The following is an 18,799-nucleotide window of genomic DNA, read 5'->3' as shown; positions in this document are numbered from 1 at the left end:
CATGAGTTGTCGTATTATTCATAAGAGTTGATTTTGGGTCATGTCGATGTGAATCCTTTCCTTTTTTCGGTGTTTGTTTGTATAAGGGTGGAAGCGCTGACCATTGATGCAATTACTATTTAAGAATACATTGACAATCGAGTGCTAATCTGGGAAGATATGTATACTTTTCTTAATATTATATATATATAAATAAAAATAAAAAATGTCAATTCAGCCATTATCTAATCCCTTGACATGGGCATGACTCTGTCGGTCCCGTTAACTTAGATCCACCAATGACGAACTGCCACGTTGCTCGGTGCTCAAACAGAAGAATATATTCCCTTCGCTTTAAAGCCAACTATGAGCTATGGGACAAACGGTTTTTTCTAACCCACGCCACGCCACGCCACGCCACACTCCCTGCAAACATACGCCTTTCTTCCCTTCCCTTATCTGTTTTGTTATAAAATCTCTCTATCTCTCTGTCTCTCCAGTGCAAATGCTTTAAGGTTCTCTCTCTCTCTCTCTCTGTGTATTGTTGAGAATTTCTGCATAATGCTCTGATATCATATTTGTTTGATGGTGGGGCTCAAGCTGCAAGTTGTTTTCTACTTATGTTGCGACTAACTTCTCAAATACTTTGTATGTTTATTCGACAGTCTGTATTGGTGGAACAAGGAATTCAACCCAACCGTTTTGCTTTAAGATTAAAAATATGTGAAAGATTTGAACCTCAGTTATTGATCATGCTAAATTGTGTTTGATTTTGAAGAATGAGAATCGTGCTCGAGAATAATAAGAATGTTTCGCATGTTTGGTTATTTAAAATAATTATATGTTTTGATTAAATCATCTGGGATTTTATTTATTTTTTTATGTTTATGAATAAATGGTTGTTTGTCATGTTTATGTGGTTTCGTTTTGATTGGACCATGAAGTTTCGGGGCTGAGCTTTGAGAGGTTTGCCAATTCGTTCGTGTTGATTGTTAGGGAAGATGTGAGGTGGAAACTGATTTAGGTCTGGGTTGAAATTACAGAAAGGGAAAGATAAAAACTTTATAAGAGTTGTGCAAATTAATAATCTAAAGTTGCTTGCTGAGCTCCGCTTCTGCAATTGAGGAAACTGTCTCTCTTAAAGTTAATTATGCATTGTACTTGAATTTAGACAGTTTTATGCCATTGTTCTTCTTATATTATGCAAATTATTGAAGAGAAATGGCATGGGAATGATAATAATTGTTTGGAAACAATCTCTTTCTGACTGAATGGAAGAGCCCCTTTTTTCTCTTTTTTTTTTTTTTTTTTTTTTGGGGTGGGGGGGGCGGGGTAGGTAGTCTAAGTTTCTTAGAAGTTCTACAGATTCATGTTTAATGGGCATAAAAAATTGCAAAAAAGAAAAAAAAGTCTTTCCCTCTTCTGTTTATTTTATTTACTGTTTTATCCTGTTTGATGCTTTTTATATTACCATTACTACTTAGAAAGTGCACCGGTTAGAGCAACTACTACACTGTTGTTTATTTTAGTCTGAACCAAAGCAAGTATTTCAAATAGTATAAGATGATATTCATTTATTGGTGGTTTATTTATCCTCACAACTGCTGAAGTAGTTTGTATTCTTGGATGCAGTTAATTATATTTTTTATGGGTGATTGATCAACAATCATGCCAAAGATTGCTAGGACACAGTCCTTGTTGCTTCAACTCGCTTTCACTTCCTTTTTCTTGTTGAGCTCTGTGAATGGTGGGAATGTAGGGATCACAAGTACTTTCATTCGCTCAGAGTGGCCATCTGTTGACATCCCTCTCGACAATGAGGCCTTTGTAGTTCCAAAGGGTCATAATGCACCACAACAAGTAAGGATTCATTCTTATGAATATTTGCAATAGAAAGCCCTGTAATATCGGGAGAAATATAGGTGGAAATGTGCATCTTGCATTTTGTTTGTGTATTCCCAATTACCATCTGACAACACTATGGAAAATTCATTTACTTCTACAAAAGTTGAAAAAGAGAATGTGGAAGAATTTATGCATGCAATTCGTTTTTCATATACCATGCTCTGCCACCGAGCAACGACTTTTGTTTCTATTGTGCCACTTTCTGGTTTCCATTTCCAAAGCAAATTAAAGGTGATATTTGTCACATCCCAACTCAAACCAGGCATGATGCATGCTAAAAATATCACCTCTCAAAGAATATAGAATTTAGAATGATTTGCAATTTTGCCTACATAACATGTGTGGCAGTAGTTGTATTTATAGAAAATCTGAAACATCTAGATAATAACTAGAAGTGTTTTACAAGAAATAAACTATCTAATCTGATCACATAACTCTAGAGTCCTAGTTTGTTACAACACAAATAGTCTAGAGTTTGTCTAAAGAGAAGAGTCTTTGTCTAACTCTAATGCTGTAGAAGAATCATGAGTTAAGTCTAGAGTAGTATCACTAGCCGAATAGGATTTTGATCCAATAAAGAAAACCTATAGAATTTTTTTAGAATAATAGTCCTCTAGCAAGGTAGATAATCCACCGACAATTATTGATATGGTCAGAATCCTAGGGCTTACATGGCAGTACACGTGGCAATACTGAAGCCCCAAGTTGGCAGTGAATAAGGAGTAGAATCTCCATATTTTCTTTCCCTACATGTTCTAGCTAATAAGGAATATATTTCCACTAGTTTTATTCTTTCCTAGTTAATTTTCCTGCATGATGTAAAGACGGCTAAACCTAATGGTTATGTCTTATAACCTAGCCGTCTTCTATATAAATGTAAACCCTAATGAATAAAGATCATGCTGAATTATTATCAAACCTAGAACTTTTATTGGTGTCTTGGAGGTCATGGCTCCCTCGAAGTAGCCCATATCCCTTTTTCCTTTGTTCTTTTACTATTTGATTGCATCAATTATATAGTCAACGCCCTACTTAACAAAACATAGTTAGAGTTCTAAAATATCCATAACAATCACAAATGGAAAACTTTCCATCCTCAAATAAAAAAAATGAATAAAGTCAAACATGTTCCAAATATTATAAATACCAAATCCTTTCTGATATATGTTTCCCCAGCAAGTAATATCTGGGTCCAATATACTTGAGAGTCTATAAACTCCAATTTTGTCCTCCAACAGTGTATCCAAATAAGGTTCCAACACATAACTAATAGCCAAATAAATCTCCCAATATGTACCATATTAAAACTAATACTTGCGAGGAAAGTCTCTACCTAACAATCATCCTTGATTCTTGAACTAAACCTTTACTAATGCTACATGTCAACTTAAGGGATTGCCACCCATCTTGGGAGAGATCATAATAAACTAAAGCAGATAGGAATCTAATGACATGCATGTTTTTATGCTGTTTTTTCTTGTGAGGAATATCTGTAATCAACTGGTACTGATTGAGCTCATCACAGATTCGGATCATTGACGAATATGTCTTCTCCAGATTTTTATCATCTTGCTGTAAAGAAAAATACTCACAAGAGATAAATAATTTCCAGCCCCTTTCTGCTTCTTCGGCCATGATACCTCCACAGCCAACCCCCCTTCCTCAACTGCAATACCTTAGCACGACCCCTTATCTCCTTAGTAGTCCGAACAAAAATAAAGTTAAAGAGTCATAGGCAGAAGTCAAACCAGCAGTTAAATGGCTGTCTTTTCCTTTGGCTCGCAGAAATACCTCAAGTGACCTCTTCTATTGAATGTAGTTACTTCCATTAAGCTTAATGGAAGATATCTGTACGACATGCCAGTCAGGAGGATAAGTTGTACTAGACTTTGTCTCCATAACAGCAACCAAAAACCAGCAATCAATGCCAAAACTGGCCAGAAACACAACTAGTAACCAGAACTGGCAACTGAACACAAAACCAACCACCAACCAAACCACCAGCCCAAACGAGAAACAGAAACAAAATGTGCTGAATAGGGAAGAAAAATGACTGAAAAGTACCTGGAATTGCCGATATGGCTGTAAATAGGCTTAAAAATCCTTGAACTGGACCAATCCAGATATGGCTGAGAAGTGCTTGAACCAAACCAAAACGGAGCGAATCAGATTTGAACCAGCTGAATCGACCAGGTCGAGTCGGATCTATCCAAACTGGGTGAAAAATCGGGTCAGCTTAATCTGCAATTATCTGAACGAGTTGCGAATCAAGTTGGCCTCAATTGGTCAAAATAAAATGCTATGGAGCCAGATTATCCCCACTGGGCTTAATACTAAATTCTCCCCCTTGACTTTCCACATATTCACTAATAGCCCAACCAATCAGATTCCAAGAAATTCCCAAGGGCAACTTGCATATGACTATCCCATTCTACACCATAAAATAATTTCATATTTTCCAAAATATCCTCATAGAAATTGATATTAATGTTTTGTTCCAATATCACTCGCCCAAGCAAATAATAATTATTATCCCTATCTCAATATTAAAATCCAGGAAATAAATGCTGGGTTGTTACGCTATTGATCAAGTGGAGAAACAATTTAGGAACTAACAAAAAATTTGTACATGTTGAACAAAACGACTTCTATTCCACTGATTGATTGATGTATTTATTCCTATGCTATAATTTAGTTCACTTATTGCCGGACGAACTGACGTGCACTTCTATTCTTATGAAGCAAGCCTTTTATTTTAAGATGATTGAAATTCTTGTCATGAGATGATAATGAGTGGCTGACAATCTATCCATTTGAATTCCCTTTTGTTCAAACAATTGCATGATGTATTTGTCACCATTTCCTCATTTATTCTACTTAATGGGTTATAACGTCCTTGTCTACTTATACTCTTTCATTAGGTGCATATCACCCAAGGTGACTATGATGGAAAGGCTGTAATCATCTCATGGGTGACAGCTGATGAACCAGGGCCCAGTAAAGTACAATATGGTACATCAAAGAATGGATATGACTTTATTGCCGAGGGAACAGTGACAAACTACACCTTTTACAAATATAAGTCAGGCTACACCCATCATTGTCTCGTTGATGGCCTCCAGGTAAATACCAAATTCATTGTGGAAAGTGGTATTATCATCAACAGCATAATCTTTCTCTAGGATGAAATACATTAATTGTTGTAAAAAAAAAACTATACGGTTGCATTTATTATTGCATTTTCACATATACCCCAAGTTATACTTGTCTTATGTGATGTACTAGAGTTCCTTTTTTCTTTTGATAAGTAATCGAGTTTCATTAAAAAGCGCAAGGGCGCAACCCAAGTATACAGATTAACCAAAAAAAATAAAATTCATGAAAACCCTAAATATGAAAGTGATCATAGGCCGCCACCCAATGGTACAGGGTATTAAAGAAAAAAGGCCTTTTAAGTCCATCAACCTCTCGCGGTCTTCAAAGCTACAGTTATTTCTTTTTCTTCAGATACACCACATTATGCAGGACAGAATCATCTTCCACAATGAAGCATTATGAGAACTTCCAAACTGACCTCTCCAACAAGCAAATAGATCTACCACTTGTCTAGGCATGATGGTAAGCGATAGGGGAGGTGAGGCTAGAAGAAAGGAGCAATCCGTCTCATATGCGGGTTAGGCCAGCACATAGCAATACCAGGCTAACCTAAATTGCATTAATCTGGGTATGCCAAACTGGTATAAGCCACTAATTGGTATACCTCCTTCTGGGTCCTTCCAGCAATAATTGGTGTGATGCCCAAAACACACTTTTCTGGGTATGCCAAATTGGTATAAGCCACTAATTTTGTGCTCTGTTGTTGCATATTTAGACTTGCCTTTTTTTTTTTTCTTTTTTCTTTTTTTTTTTATCTGTTTCCTTTACTAGTTAAATGATTTTCTTGTTTTCAGTATAGTACCAAGTATTATTACAAGATAGGGAGTAGTGATTCTTCTCGAGAATTTTGGTTTCAAACACCACCAAAGATTGATCCAGATGCTCCTTACAAATTCGGGATCCTTGGTGAGTTGTTTTCTTTCAATACAGGGTGTTCCAGTAGTATTTTGGTTTCATTACACTTCTTCATAATTATGCATTTCTTGGTCTTTTTTGTGCACGATCAACCATCTAAGATGACTTTTACTTAATTTTTCCTTAATTGGTGCCACTTCTAGCTTCTAGAAATTCACTTTCTTTTCTTTCTTTCTCCTTTTACTGGATACAGTTATCTTTAAGTTTCTTCCTGACATGTTTCTTCAACAATCTCAATTCAATGATTTTATTGATGAACCCTTATTCTGTATGTGCAGGTGATTTGGGTCAGACATACAATTCTCTTTCCACTCTTGAGCATTACATGCAGAGTGGAGGGCAGACTGTCTTATTTGTTGGAGATCTTTCTTACGCTGATAGATATGAGTACACTGATGTCGGTTTAAGGTGGGACACATGGGGTCGATTTGTTGAACGAAGTGTAGCATATCAGCCTTGGATTTGGTCTGCAGGAAATCATGAAATAGAGTACATGCCTTATATGGTAAAGTGTTAAAGCTTTTGTTGAGCTTTGTGAGTTGCTTCTTCGATACCCTGTGCCTATTGCAATGATACATATTGTTTATCCATTACATAAGAATATCTATTTGATGAAATAGCGAATACCCTCTGAACCATTCACAAACCTGTGTTTCATTGTTTGTATAGTGCCCCATTTTCTCATTTTTAAAAGCCTAAAACATTCTAGAGGAAGTCTATGTCCTTCTACGCTTTCTGATTATCACACCCAGCAATTTGTATTTCCATTGATCAGTTATGTACGCTGGAGTCATTTCAATTTTAACAAGTCATCATAGTTGTTGGTCTTTAGATTAAATGGCATTTCCTCTCCCCTTAACAGCAGGCAGCTTGACATGACTAGATCTCAGGTCATGGCAGGTCATTGCTCATTCTGCATGTTCAAGTTTGCCCAAATGAGTTAGGTATATTGTTTTCTTATGTTGAATATATACCACTATCTAGATTACCAGGCACACGTAGAGATATTTAGTGATGTCCAGAATTTGACAATTGCCTAGCATATATAGTTCACATAACATGTATGGTTTTGAAATTGCTACAACCTTTTATCTTCTGGTTCTTCTTCTTGTCTTTTGTTTTTTTTTTTTTGATACATTTGTTTCTGCTATCTAGTTGATTTATACATTGTCGTTTTTGCTGAAAGACTCATATTCTTATTATCACTACAACATACAAATCTTCTTGTATAAATTTTGACTTTTTAATTTTATTCTTTTTTTCGTATGCATATGTTTAGGGAGAGGTTATTCCTTTTAAATCCTATCTTCATCGATATACTACACCTTATATGGCATCCAAAAGCAGCAGTCCTCTTTGGTATGCCATCAGACGTGCTTCTGCTCATATAATTGTGCTATCTAGCTATTCACCATTTGGTAACTTTTCGATTCCTTTTCTGTTAAATTTTTATTTAGTTCTCTTATAATAAATGCAATCAAGGAAAATCTTCTCTAGCTATTTAATTACCTTCATGAATGAGTTTAAAATTTTTTTTACTATTAAGTAAATTGTCTGAGCATAGAACATGAATCTACTTGTTCCTCCCCTTTTGTCTCAATTCACTTCCGTGCATTCTTAATGTAATAGTTTATAATAATATTGGCAGCATGTATACCCAACCAGTGTGATTAAAGGCTATTCTTTAAAATAAAAACTTTAGGCACTGATAATATAGGTGAGAGTTCTAGTGTAAAGGCCATGCCGCCTTTCAGGCCTGTGACCCCAGATTAATTCATGATTTACGTGGGGAAACTTTTTAATGAGAGTTAGGAGGATAATTTTCTTTGAATCTTCAACAGTATTTCTATGTTTCAAAAAAGCTTCAAAAACACTAAGCATGTTGTTCGATGGGAAATTTAGAATATAGGGTCAGCAAAAACTTTAAAAAAATTATATGTAAAAGTAGATTCTATTGTATGATTGTCACAAGTGCGTGTCTTCAACATAAGTTAGCTTTTTATGCATTACAGTTGCATGACGATTCCTTGGGGCTTGCTTCTGGACAAGTTTTTAGGTGCTATATGCATGCTCACCAATAATGCAGGAGAAAAAGATAAACAGCTCAAACTAGTCTTAGCATTAAATTTTACGTTCTTTTGCCGCTTGAATCATCTGGTATCTTGCAACAGAGCACAATAGGACCACTGTATAATGCAGAAAAAGGAGCAAGAGCTTAAAGTTTAGTTATTGCTTTAGATTTTCCCCCACTTGAAACCAAAATTATGAGTCATCAGGTTGTCTTGTAACACAGTATTATATGACATCCAAGGGTAAATATTGTGTCTCCATTTGTTATGGGAGGTTCACATACTGGTTATCATGCACTGACTTGTACTAACTTGATTTAAGTCAGAATGCTCTATTTTTTACAGGAATATATATTATCAAAATGCAAAAGTTAGATAACCAAAGAAAGATAAGATACTGCAACAATAGGTTGTTATATTGACTTTAGTTGTGGCATAAAAGAAATTTGATTTGGAAGATAGACAATAAATCTCTTCACAAAGGAGAGATGGAATCCCAAATTGGTTCTGCAGCATGGTATTTAAAAATGATCGAGGAAAGAATGAGTTCTGGGACCCAGACAGTTGTTAGTGATCATTCGAACCTTTTGATTATATATTTAAATCAATCACCAAGGCTTGCTAAATTTTTATGAGTACATATTTTTGTTTTTCCTCTTTAGAAGGCAGATGCTACATTTCTCATGTCTGTATATTTTACATCAAGATTGATTAAAAAAAATAAAAAATTAACAGTGAAGTACACACCTCAATGGATGTGGCTCAAAGAAGAATTGAAAAGGGTTGACAGGGAGAAGACCCCTTGGCTCATTGTTCTTATGCACATTCCAATCTACAATAGCAATGAAGCACACTACATGGAGGGTGAAAGTATGCGGGCCATATTTGAGAGTTGGTTCATCCATTACAAAGTTGATGTAGTCTTTGCAGGCCATGTCCATGCTTATGAAAGATCTGTATGGTTCTTTGCCTCTATGTTTTCATGTTTTTTTTTTTTTTGCACTACATAACTTGAAGTGGATAATTTTATTATTTCGTTTTAAGATTGCTGTAGTTTTCTAGGGTCTGTCCATCTCTGTACATGCATATTATTTATTGTTGTGCTGTTTTGGTTTCAAATAGTCTATGATATTCTTAAACAACTAAGACTGTAGGTGTGAAAGTATAAGGACTTGTAATATTGGTGCATTCACTTATATGTTAAGGATTTAGACTTTGCGTGGAAATTCTAATTTTTTGAAATGAAGATCATTGTGTGGCCCAAATCCGTTGTTGGATTTGTCGTTGTGTATGAAAAACATTTTTGGATTTGTTGACATAATATGCAGTAGTTGATTTTATTTTATGCTTCAAAAAAGGTACAATATTGGAGGTTTTTATGATGCCGATAAAACACATAATATGGAATTTAGAATGTAAACACTTCGTTATAACATCAGAACTAGAAAGTAAATGGTCTAGAAACATTTTTTACTGAACTCAACTCAACAGCCTTTAATCCAACTATCACATTTCACTTTTATTTTTGTTTGTTTATTAATGTATTTTTCAGAGCAATGCCAAATTTCAGCATATTTCTTTTTTATTTTCAGTATCGAATCTCAAATATACGCTACAATGTTACAAGTGGTGACCGATACCCTGTACCAGACAAATCAGCACCTGTTTACATAACAGTTGGAGATGCAGGAAATCAGGAAGGTCTTGCTGGAAGGTGAGTTGAACTGAATGATTGAGTAAAATTTGTTTCCCTTAATTGTCTTCTTAATGATAATGATGACTCATAAAAAAAAGAGTCAAGTTCCTCTTATAGTCAACTATGAGAAATAACATTTTTTTTTTCCTGTAGCAGTCATTTTTAACAATTGTTAGTTGGTACTGCAGGTTCAGAGATCCACAACCAAATTACTCTGCATTCCGAGAAGCTAGTTATGGTCATTCTACGTTGGAGATTAAAAATAGGACGCATGCATTCTACCATTGGAACCGTAATGACGATGGGAAAAAACTGGCAACTGATTCATTCATTTTACACAACCAGTACTGGTATGTAAACCATTTTTTTTTCTTTTTTCTTTTTTCAGCTGATAAAAACCGTCAAGTCCTAGTTAACAACATAGACTTAAGCCCAGGACCTCACAAACAACCAATTTCTGATACCATTTTGAAATCCATCAGTTCCTAAAGCTTCAGCTGTTAGGAAGTGAGCCAAACTATATTGAGTTCACACACAATTAAGTCTAATGTTGACAATGTAGCAAGGAATGCCAGCATCCTAATACATGACCTGTCAGTCTCATGGAACCGCAAAGGTCCAATAGTTTAGTTGTCATTGCTTCTCTACAATTGGTGAGCCATGAAAGGTTTGGAGATCAAGCTTTCCTTCTCTGCCTCAGATGACAGTAACAGAAAAGGCAGAAACCAAATAAAAAAATCAATAAAACCAAAAAGTTAGCATTCTTGATATTGGTAAAACTAGTCACTGGCTGTGAGGACACATACACCATTTAAATTTTGCATGCCATACATATTAATAGTCAAGATAAGAGTATCATTTGCATGCAGCCTAGTCTGTTTTCATATAATACATTAGAATGTATAGCTAGCGTTTTAGTACAATTACGCACACCAAACTAGTCATGCACTCATGCATAGGTTCAGAGACACAGGGAGGGGAGGGGAGGGCCGGTATTGGCCCTGTCCCTCCTCCCCTGTTTTGAATTTTTTTTATTATTATTATTGTAGTATATAAATAGCTAATTGCATATATTTGGGCCAAAATAATTAAGCTTGGCCCCTGGCCCTATTATAACAAAAATTATTTTATACCTAAACCTTAAAAAACCCAAATCTATCTAGAGCAACAATCCAAATCTATCATTAAAAAATTAGGCATGAGCAATAGCCTCCAGAGCAATGTAAAAGAGTTTTTAACGCAACAAGGGCAGCAACATAGGCCTCTTTTTCCCGTTGCTACCGCAACTACATAAATAGCATTTTCAGCCATGAATAATGTCAAAATTAGGCTTTGCAACAAAATTGAAGATGGGTTTCTAACTGATTCTTTGATGTCGTACATCGAAAGAAAAATTGCTACGAAATTTAGTACAAATTCAATCCTAGATAATTTTCTCTTCTTTTTTTTTTTCTTTTTTTTTTTTGTAAGTTACGATTTTCAAGATGTAGAAGAATGTGGAGTTCCATTTTGGTAGGTTTTTAAATTGAAAATTGAAATATATTAAGAAAAAAATATTTTGTTTCTTTTCTTTTGTTTATTTTTTGTTACACTGAATGGATACTAATTTTATTTTTTATATATTAATTTAATCTTCAATCTTATTATGTTTCTCATTCATGCTTTGGCATCTTCTGATAAAAATTTCTGGCTTCATCTTTGCATAAGGTTTAACAAGTATTTCACTTTTTATTGCTCAACTTTTGCCAGCTGTTAATTCAATATTAATTGACCTAGATAGTTACTAGTTAATTCAAATTAATGATAAGTAAACACTCTTGTGAGTTGTGATGCTGATTTATTGTAATACATTTTTCTTGATAGAAGAGTATTTGTAACATGTTTGATTCCTGGCAATACAGGGCAAGCAATAGAAGGAGAAAATTGAAGAAGCATTATTTAAGCAGTGATGTTGGCGACATTGCCACTTATTGATAAGAGTTCAAGCATCCCAGATATGGTGGCTTGATAAGGGAATGGAGTTGCAGAGAAAGATTGGATTGACCTAGCAAATTATTTGTATTCTCTACAAAGATGCTACTGGCCTTTCTTGGCTAATGATTATGTCCTTACCAAAAAGGAGAATATTGCACATCTTAATTTTGGAACTTGTAATTATAACCATTGTGAAAGATGCATTTAGTCCATTTTTATCATTATCCAATAGCTTTGATCTAACGAAAATGTGCAATTCCTGTATAGACAAAGTCATTAAATGAGGACTAGACAAACTAGGTTGGAAGCTTCTTCAAAACCTTTATATTATGTTGTCTAAATTTAGACAATATGAGCTAAAACTCTTCTCCAACAGATTAGGTGTATTTTCACTCTTCACAAAATGTTGCCTTTGTTTATTATTGTTTCTCACACCTACTCAAGCGTCCTCTTCGTGTTTCTTCTTCGGCTCCATTAGCTTTGTCGACAAGGATCTACTCAGACGCGAATGGGATGTGAATTTCTGGTGGATTCTACGAAATGGGTATGGTTTTCGGTGGAGATGGGATGCGAATAGTTGGTGGATTTTGCGAAATGGGTATGGGTTTCTAGTGAATTTCTTTCTGAGATTAGGTGTGGATTGGCTTTGCCTGTGATTTTCAGTGGTTTCTAGAGAGCGTGTGAATTGGGTTTTGGAGAGAGAAAGAGAAGAAAAAATGAAAATAAAATATCATGAAAAAGAATGAAAAACATTATTTAGAAGAAAATAGAGAAGAGAATAAAGAATCTGTTGGAATTAGTATAGAAAAAACAGTAGTTAAAGTAAATAATTGCACTTTTTGATTAGGTATTTTAGATGATGTTGCTGGAGATGCTCTAAAGGCCTTTGGAAAGAAATCAGGAGGACTAGACGTCTAGTCCAACAGGAGGCTTGTTTCTACATAAGCTTGGGCTCCTCTTTATTTGTCTGGAACTCCCCTTGGATCCCAGCCACAACCCACAAACCTCAAGCCAGAGATTCTAGCAATGTCATGTACCCATCTCTAGTAGTCTCACACCTTACCAATCCAGCCACTGGCCCTTGAAGGTCTACCCTTGCCAACACATTGGATCCTTAATACCAGGAGAGGCTAAAGCTGCTTCTCTAGAAATTGGTCTGGAACATCCCCCCTACCAAGGTACTCCTCTCACAAACCTTCCCCTCCCAACTCCCCAATTTCTTATGCCCCTCTGCCATTTTCTATCGATATTGAGAAACAAATATTGATATGATAGAGGATAGTTTCCAGTAGAGCAGGTAGGCTTACTTAAAAGAAAAGCAACTACTTTACTAAGACCTTATTCCTACAACGAAGAAAGGCCAAGTGGAAGAGGGCAGTCAGCTGGCTGCTTTTTGGCCACTTCCTCCTACTTATAGATACGAGATACTTGATCTAAATGATCAAATAGGAAATTGTAACGATTATAGGTATAGGAACATGGGTACATGATATTGAATGTCGATCATCTAGGTCAAGGCGCAAAGCTAGCTTGAGCCGCAGGAAATTTTGTTAAAATAAAATAATGAAGGAACCAGCACCCCCTACACTCTCTCTTAGGCTTGTGCAGCCACCTTTGGGTATTGAAAAACTCATATAGATTAGTTGAAAGCTCCTTCATTTATTTCCTCCTCCTCATACTCATAACCTTACTCATACTCATCTACTGGAACTCCGGTTTGCCATTTTGATTTCTGTAATCAAAAAACCTACATTTCATGAAGAAGTTATATGAAAAAAAGAATGGAACACCAAATCCATACATCTCTATTAACTTTTTTCTTTCTGCTCGCTCATTTATGTAATCTATTACACATCTATGGCAACTCACCGCTTCATCCGTGTACAAACCATTAAGTCGACCATGGCAATTTGTCCCTTCTATTGATTTATCAATGCCTAGCACCTACCAAAGTAATGAGAAAATGACTTGTAACTATGAAACTATAAGGTTTCATACCTTCGGGATTACGAAATAACGAAAAAGTAAAAGTGACCACCTATTTGTTCATTTGCTAGTTTCGGCACGAAATCATAAATAAGCTCTATCATGGATTGCCAAGCATTTGGTACTGAGTTTCCTCCTCCGTTTTTAGTAACAAAATAAACCAGAAGTAGAACCAAATTGAGTGGAATGGAGGGACGGGCAAGCTAGCAACCTTGTGGAGCTAGAAGCACTATTAAAGTCACACTACTTCTTCCCGAGTCCTTCTTACAACCTAGGTTTCACTTTCTATGTAGCCTTCAGCTCAGCGACAAGAAGTAAGATTCCATTAGCTATTTACATAGCCTTGCTGTTTTATTTTTCAGAAACTAAAGGAGCAAGATCTAGCTACAAAAAGATCCAATCTAAGACTCTTTTTTCCCTCCTTAAAAGAAATAAAATCTTTTTCCACGGTAAAGAATTCTTCGAATAATTCCGAACCTAATCTTTTTTTAAAAAGCGGGTATAGTACTTTTTGTGTTTACGGGCCAAAGTTTCAACACACGAAAGTAGAAGTATATATTTATTCGATACATGCCCATTTTTTTTTAGGATCTACTGCAATAATGAGAAAGAACTTTGCATATACGCACAAATCGATTGATAATATCAAAATCCGATATATCGGCCCAAGTCAGCTTACTAATGGGATGCCCTAATGCGTTTAGTCGAGTGGGTCAACCCTACAGAGCTTTCAGTCTCATGTCTATATATAAGACCCTATGATCTGCTCAAGGTAAGATGACCCCAGCTACCACTAATCGAACCCTGGATGGCATTGATCTGAACACAGAGACGGAACTGGGGGGTGGCCGGTAGGGGCCATGCCCCCCCCCCCCAGTTCAGTTGAAAAAAAAAATGGTTCTTTGTTTTTATATAACGTCCATCCATAAATGGGCAAAACAAAAGATTATTTTTATATTCTTGAGTTTACTATGATGCTGGTACTATAGACGTATGGTGCAGTGAAAGAAAAGTTTTATTTGGCCAATCATATCTCTTATTAAATTATATGTGGTTTTATTAAGAGAATTAAGGTTAATTTAATCTTTTGTGTCGAGTTAATTAGGGAGCAGATTTGGTATATGTTAGACCAGTGGTATATATAATCTTAATTTAACCTACCCGATAGAAATTTTGGCCAATTTTTGCTGGTAAAGTGTAGAGGAATAAATCTTTTAAAACTTATTTGTGTCAATTGATTCTTTATGAAACAGTCTATAATTTGTGGAGAAATAGAAATCAATTAAAGTATGGGTGCAGACCTAAAACAGAGGAGCAAATTTCTCAGCGCATTTTTTTGGAATTTCGTTCTTGAGTGCTGGGAACTTGAGAAGAGGAAGATTTAAAAAAAAAAAAATCTTGAGAATATTGATCTTTGTAGGAGTTGGAACCTTAATGAAGAAATTTTGGATTAATAGGCGATTCAGGCACGCAATGAAAATTACTACTCCACCATATTGTGACTTATATTACCTGTTGAATGAAAGGAAATATTGGTTTATGTTGTAGATGATGTAGTGTAGAGTTGAAAGAGAGAGAGTGAGAAGAAAGGTATTGTAGAAAAAATGAGTTTTTTTTTTTTTTCCAAACACAGAAGAGACTCAAAATGCGTTGAAAACTTGAAGATGAAGAGATACCAAATCCACCCAGTATATTTTGTATTTATACTTTGACTATATATTTAAATTATTTTTTATTTGGCCCCCTCTCAACCAAATATCTGACTCTGTCCCTGTCTGAACACCTTAGAAAGGCCTCTATTTACATGATCAATAATATAATGAATGAATCATAGAAAGGATTAAAAGAATGAATTATACTCTTCTATTCTTTGTTAGTTCAGTTGTAGTCTGATACCTAGGAAAGAGCAAGAGATGCAATGGATTCTCTGATGCGCTTATCCGATGTAGTTGATGCCCTTGATTCTCATTCCTTTTGAGGAATCTACCCAAGGAAAGGCAATCCCAAAGAAAAGAATTATGTGTAACTCACAGGATTTATCAATCTGACTAGACAGTGGAAAGAGCCCCCTGCTGATTCTCTTGTTTTGTGTCTCTTGTACGTACTCTTACCCACCAAAAATAATCATTACATATATCTCGATGAAATCGTGCAATTCATATATCATTCTTTAACTTGTATCATCAATCTCATTTAGAGTTGTTATTAGAACTGACTAGCATCATATAATTATCATCTAAAACTATATGTTGGCCCAAAAACATATTAAATAGTATGCAGTTTGCTTTCCACATGAAAAGCATGTGTTCTTGCACCAAACTTATCTAAAATATTGTGGCAAGTCAAAAAGGGGCTAGGTAGATCAATTGACTCCTCCACTTCAGAGTAAGGATTAATAGGTTTGGATACACAGTGGTTGTGAATTGTGTCTCACACAATCTGTTGAGACTTAATCATATTATATAATCTTTCGTTTACATGATTGAATCAACAATACAAATTTATGAGTACAAAAAAAATTCTATTGAGATTGCAACATTATCGGCTTAAGCTGTCATTTCTCCTTACCATCGTCTTTATCAGCTGCATCTTTACTAATTGGTGTTTGAGGTTGAGAGTGGCTCTTGATCTCCTCCAGGAATTTCGGTTGATCAAGACTTGTGCTTGATTTGGACTATGTGCTAACATGCTCCTGCAATCTCAACGATGAGGTACGCACATTGAGAGTGGAAGCCATGGTAATAAACAACAAAGAGACTAGCCACGTGTATGAGGGTCATCCACGTTGCTAACTGCTAGTCACGTGCAGTTAGCCGCGTGGGTCCCGCGTAGTTGATCCAGTTGTTACTAAATGTCACTTAGCAACGTGTATTTTATACACATGGTCACTTAGCAACGTGTATTTTATACACGTGGTTATTTAGCCACGTGCCACTCAAAAGTGACTAAATGCATTTTTTTTTTTATTTTTTATTTTTTATTTTTTATTTTTTTTTTTATTTTTTTTTTTTATTTTTTATTTTTTTTTTTTTAAAAAGAAATGAAAAATAGGCAATTTTAGCCATGTGGAATTAACCCATGTCACTAACCACTTAAATTTTTTTGAACAAAAAAAAAAGAAGACTGTTCTTCCCAGTATTTTCTTTCTAGCCCTCGCCGGAAATTTCTTTCTTTTTTTTCCCTTGCCAGAAACTTCTTCAAGGCTGGCGAAATCTTCCCCTTCCTTCCCCCATGAAATCCAATCCAAAAAATCACCAAAAATCCTCCGTCGACCGCATTACCAAAAAATCACCAACAAAACACCAAAAAATCACCAACAAAAACCAAGAATCACCAAAATGCCCAGTCGTCGAAAATCGCCCAGTCGCCTGATTCGAACCCGGCCATCAAACCAAAACAACAAAAACAACATCCCTGCATCACCGAAACATCAAGGGATAAGAGAGAGAGAGAGAGAGAGAGAGAGAGAGAGAGAGAGAGAGAGAGAGAGAGAGAGAGAGAGAGAGAGAGACAGATCAGCACAAGAGAGAGAGTGAGAGAGATCAGCACAAGAGAGAGAGAGAGAGAGTGAGAGTGATAGAGAGGGTACCTGTGGGCGACGAAGATCAGTGGCCGGCAAGAGTGAGTCGGCCGGATCTCCTCTCTCTCTCAATCTCGATCTGTATTTCTCTGAGTCGGCCGATCTCCCCGAGTGGTGGCGTGCGGCCGGGCCAGTGGCGTGAGTGGTCGGCGAGAGAGAGAAGAGGGTAAGCCGGAATACCAGAGAGATCAACGAGAGAGAAGAGAGTTTTGGGGATTTTTGCTTTTTGATTCAGGCCAGGGGAGAAGAACGTGTGAAGAGAAGAGAGAGCTAGCATTAAACGTGAGACAGCCTTTATGGAAGAAAACAAAAATTGAAACAATTAATTGTAAAGTCAAATTTGAAATCTTAATATTTCCGCGCGCGTCCACAAGTTTTTTAATTAAATTTTTTAATCTATATAACAACTAGAGACGTGGGTTATTTGCCATGTGGCTAATTGGCAACGTGGTAAATAACCCACATGGCTAAAATTTTAATTTGTAAAAAAAAAATATAAAAATTTTAATAAATTAGCCACGTGGTTTATTTTCCACGTGGCCAACTATCGACGTGGCCAATAAGCACGTGGCTAATTTATTAAAAATTTTAAAAAAAAAAAAAATTGAAAAAAATTCAATTCCTGAACAAATTGAAAAAAAAAATATATATGAATATTTTTAGCCACGTGGATTTTTTACCACGTGGCTAAGTGGCGACGTGGAGATAATACACGTGGCTAATTGGTGACGTGTAAAAATTCATGTGACTAATTACATATGCACGTGGCTAAATCACGATGTGGATAAATACAACGCAGCGAAATAGACACATGGATACAGTAAAGGGTATTGTAGCCACGTGGCTAAACGCAAGTTTTTTTGTAGTGAGAGAACATCCGCTAGCTAATCTTTACTTAAGAGGAACTTGACTTGAAACTATTTGGTAGCAACTTTGTCACGTACAAAGTGATAGTAAATTTCAATATGTTTAGTACATGTGTGAAATGTTTAGTACTTGCAATCCATTAACTGCAAACGATTCATGCACTTGGGAGTACAATTAAAATTCACATCAATAATGAAGAGCACCAACAATGCTTCTGGATAGTGTGGGTTTTTCAAAGCTTCGCCATTAAACTTGTTAAGTGACTGGGAAGCAACCATAGGAGATGTCATAGGTTTGGCGTGAAGCATGTTAGTATGCTGGAGAACATTGTAAATATAGTTTTGCTAGGATAGTAGTAGTCCTTCGAGTATAGAAACTGCCTCGAGGCCAAGAAAGTAATCTAAGTCCCCATGTTCCTTCACTGCAAAATCATACTGTAAGTTTTGAATGAGAGAAAAAATAGCTTGAGCAATATTGGACCCGGTCACGACTATATGTCCACATATATAAGGAAGCAAATGGTAAGACTCAAAGATTTATACAAAAACAAAGATGTGCTGGATTTGCAACCAAGAAAATTGAGTTCATGAAGGTTGGAGCTCAATCGATGTAACTAAGACCTTGAGGCGGCTTACTTAAGCCCGTACAACACCTTTCAAAGCTTGCAGACAT

At 35.8% G+C, this 18,799-nt stretch overlaps 1 protein-coding gene across 1 annotated transcript; it reads left to right on the top strand.

The window, feature by feature from the left end:
* Positions 1 to 348: 348 nt before the first annotated feature.
* LOC133857345 (bifunctional purple acid phosphatase 26) lies at positions 349 to 11,923 on the top strand. Its single transcript, XM_062292581.1, has 10 exons — positions 349 to 494; positions 1,612 to 1,839; positions 4,806 to 5,006; positions 5,835 to 5,946; positions 6,234 to 6,460; positions 7,235 to 7,373; positions 8,760 to 8,980; positions 9,617 to 9,738; positions 9,909 to 10,070; positions 11,622 to 11,923. The coding sequence occupies exons 2-10, from the start codon at positions 1,648 to 1,650 to the stop codon at positions 11,692 to 11,694; spliced, it is 1,449 nt and encodes a 482-aa protein (XP_062148565.1). The 5' UTR covers positions 349 to 494; positions 1,612 to 1,647; the 3' UTR covers positions 11,695 to 11,923.
* Positions 11,924 to 18,799: the final 6,876 nt, after the last annotated feature.

Source organism: Alnus glutinosa, chromosome 14 (genome assembly GCF_958979055.1).
Source record: "Alnus glutinosa chromosome 14, dhAlnGlut1.1, whole genome shotgun sequence".
NCBI classification, from domain to species: Eukaryota; Viridiplantae; Streptophyta; class Magnoliopsida; order Fagales; family Betulaceae; genus Alnus; species Alnus glutinosa.
The sequence above is the reverse complement of the archived record's forward strand: the minus strand, read 5'-3'. Positions and strand labels throughout refer to the sequence as shown.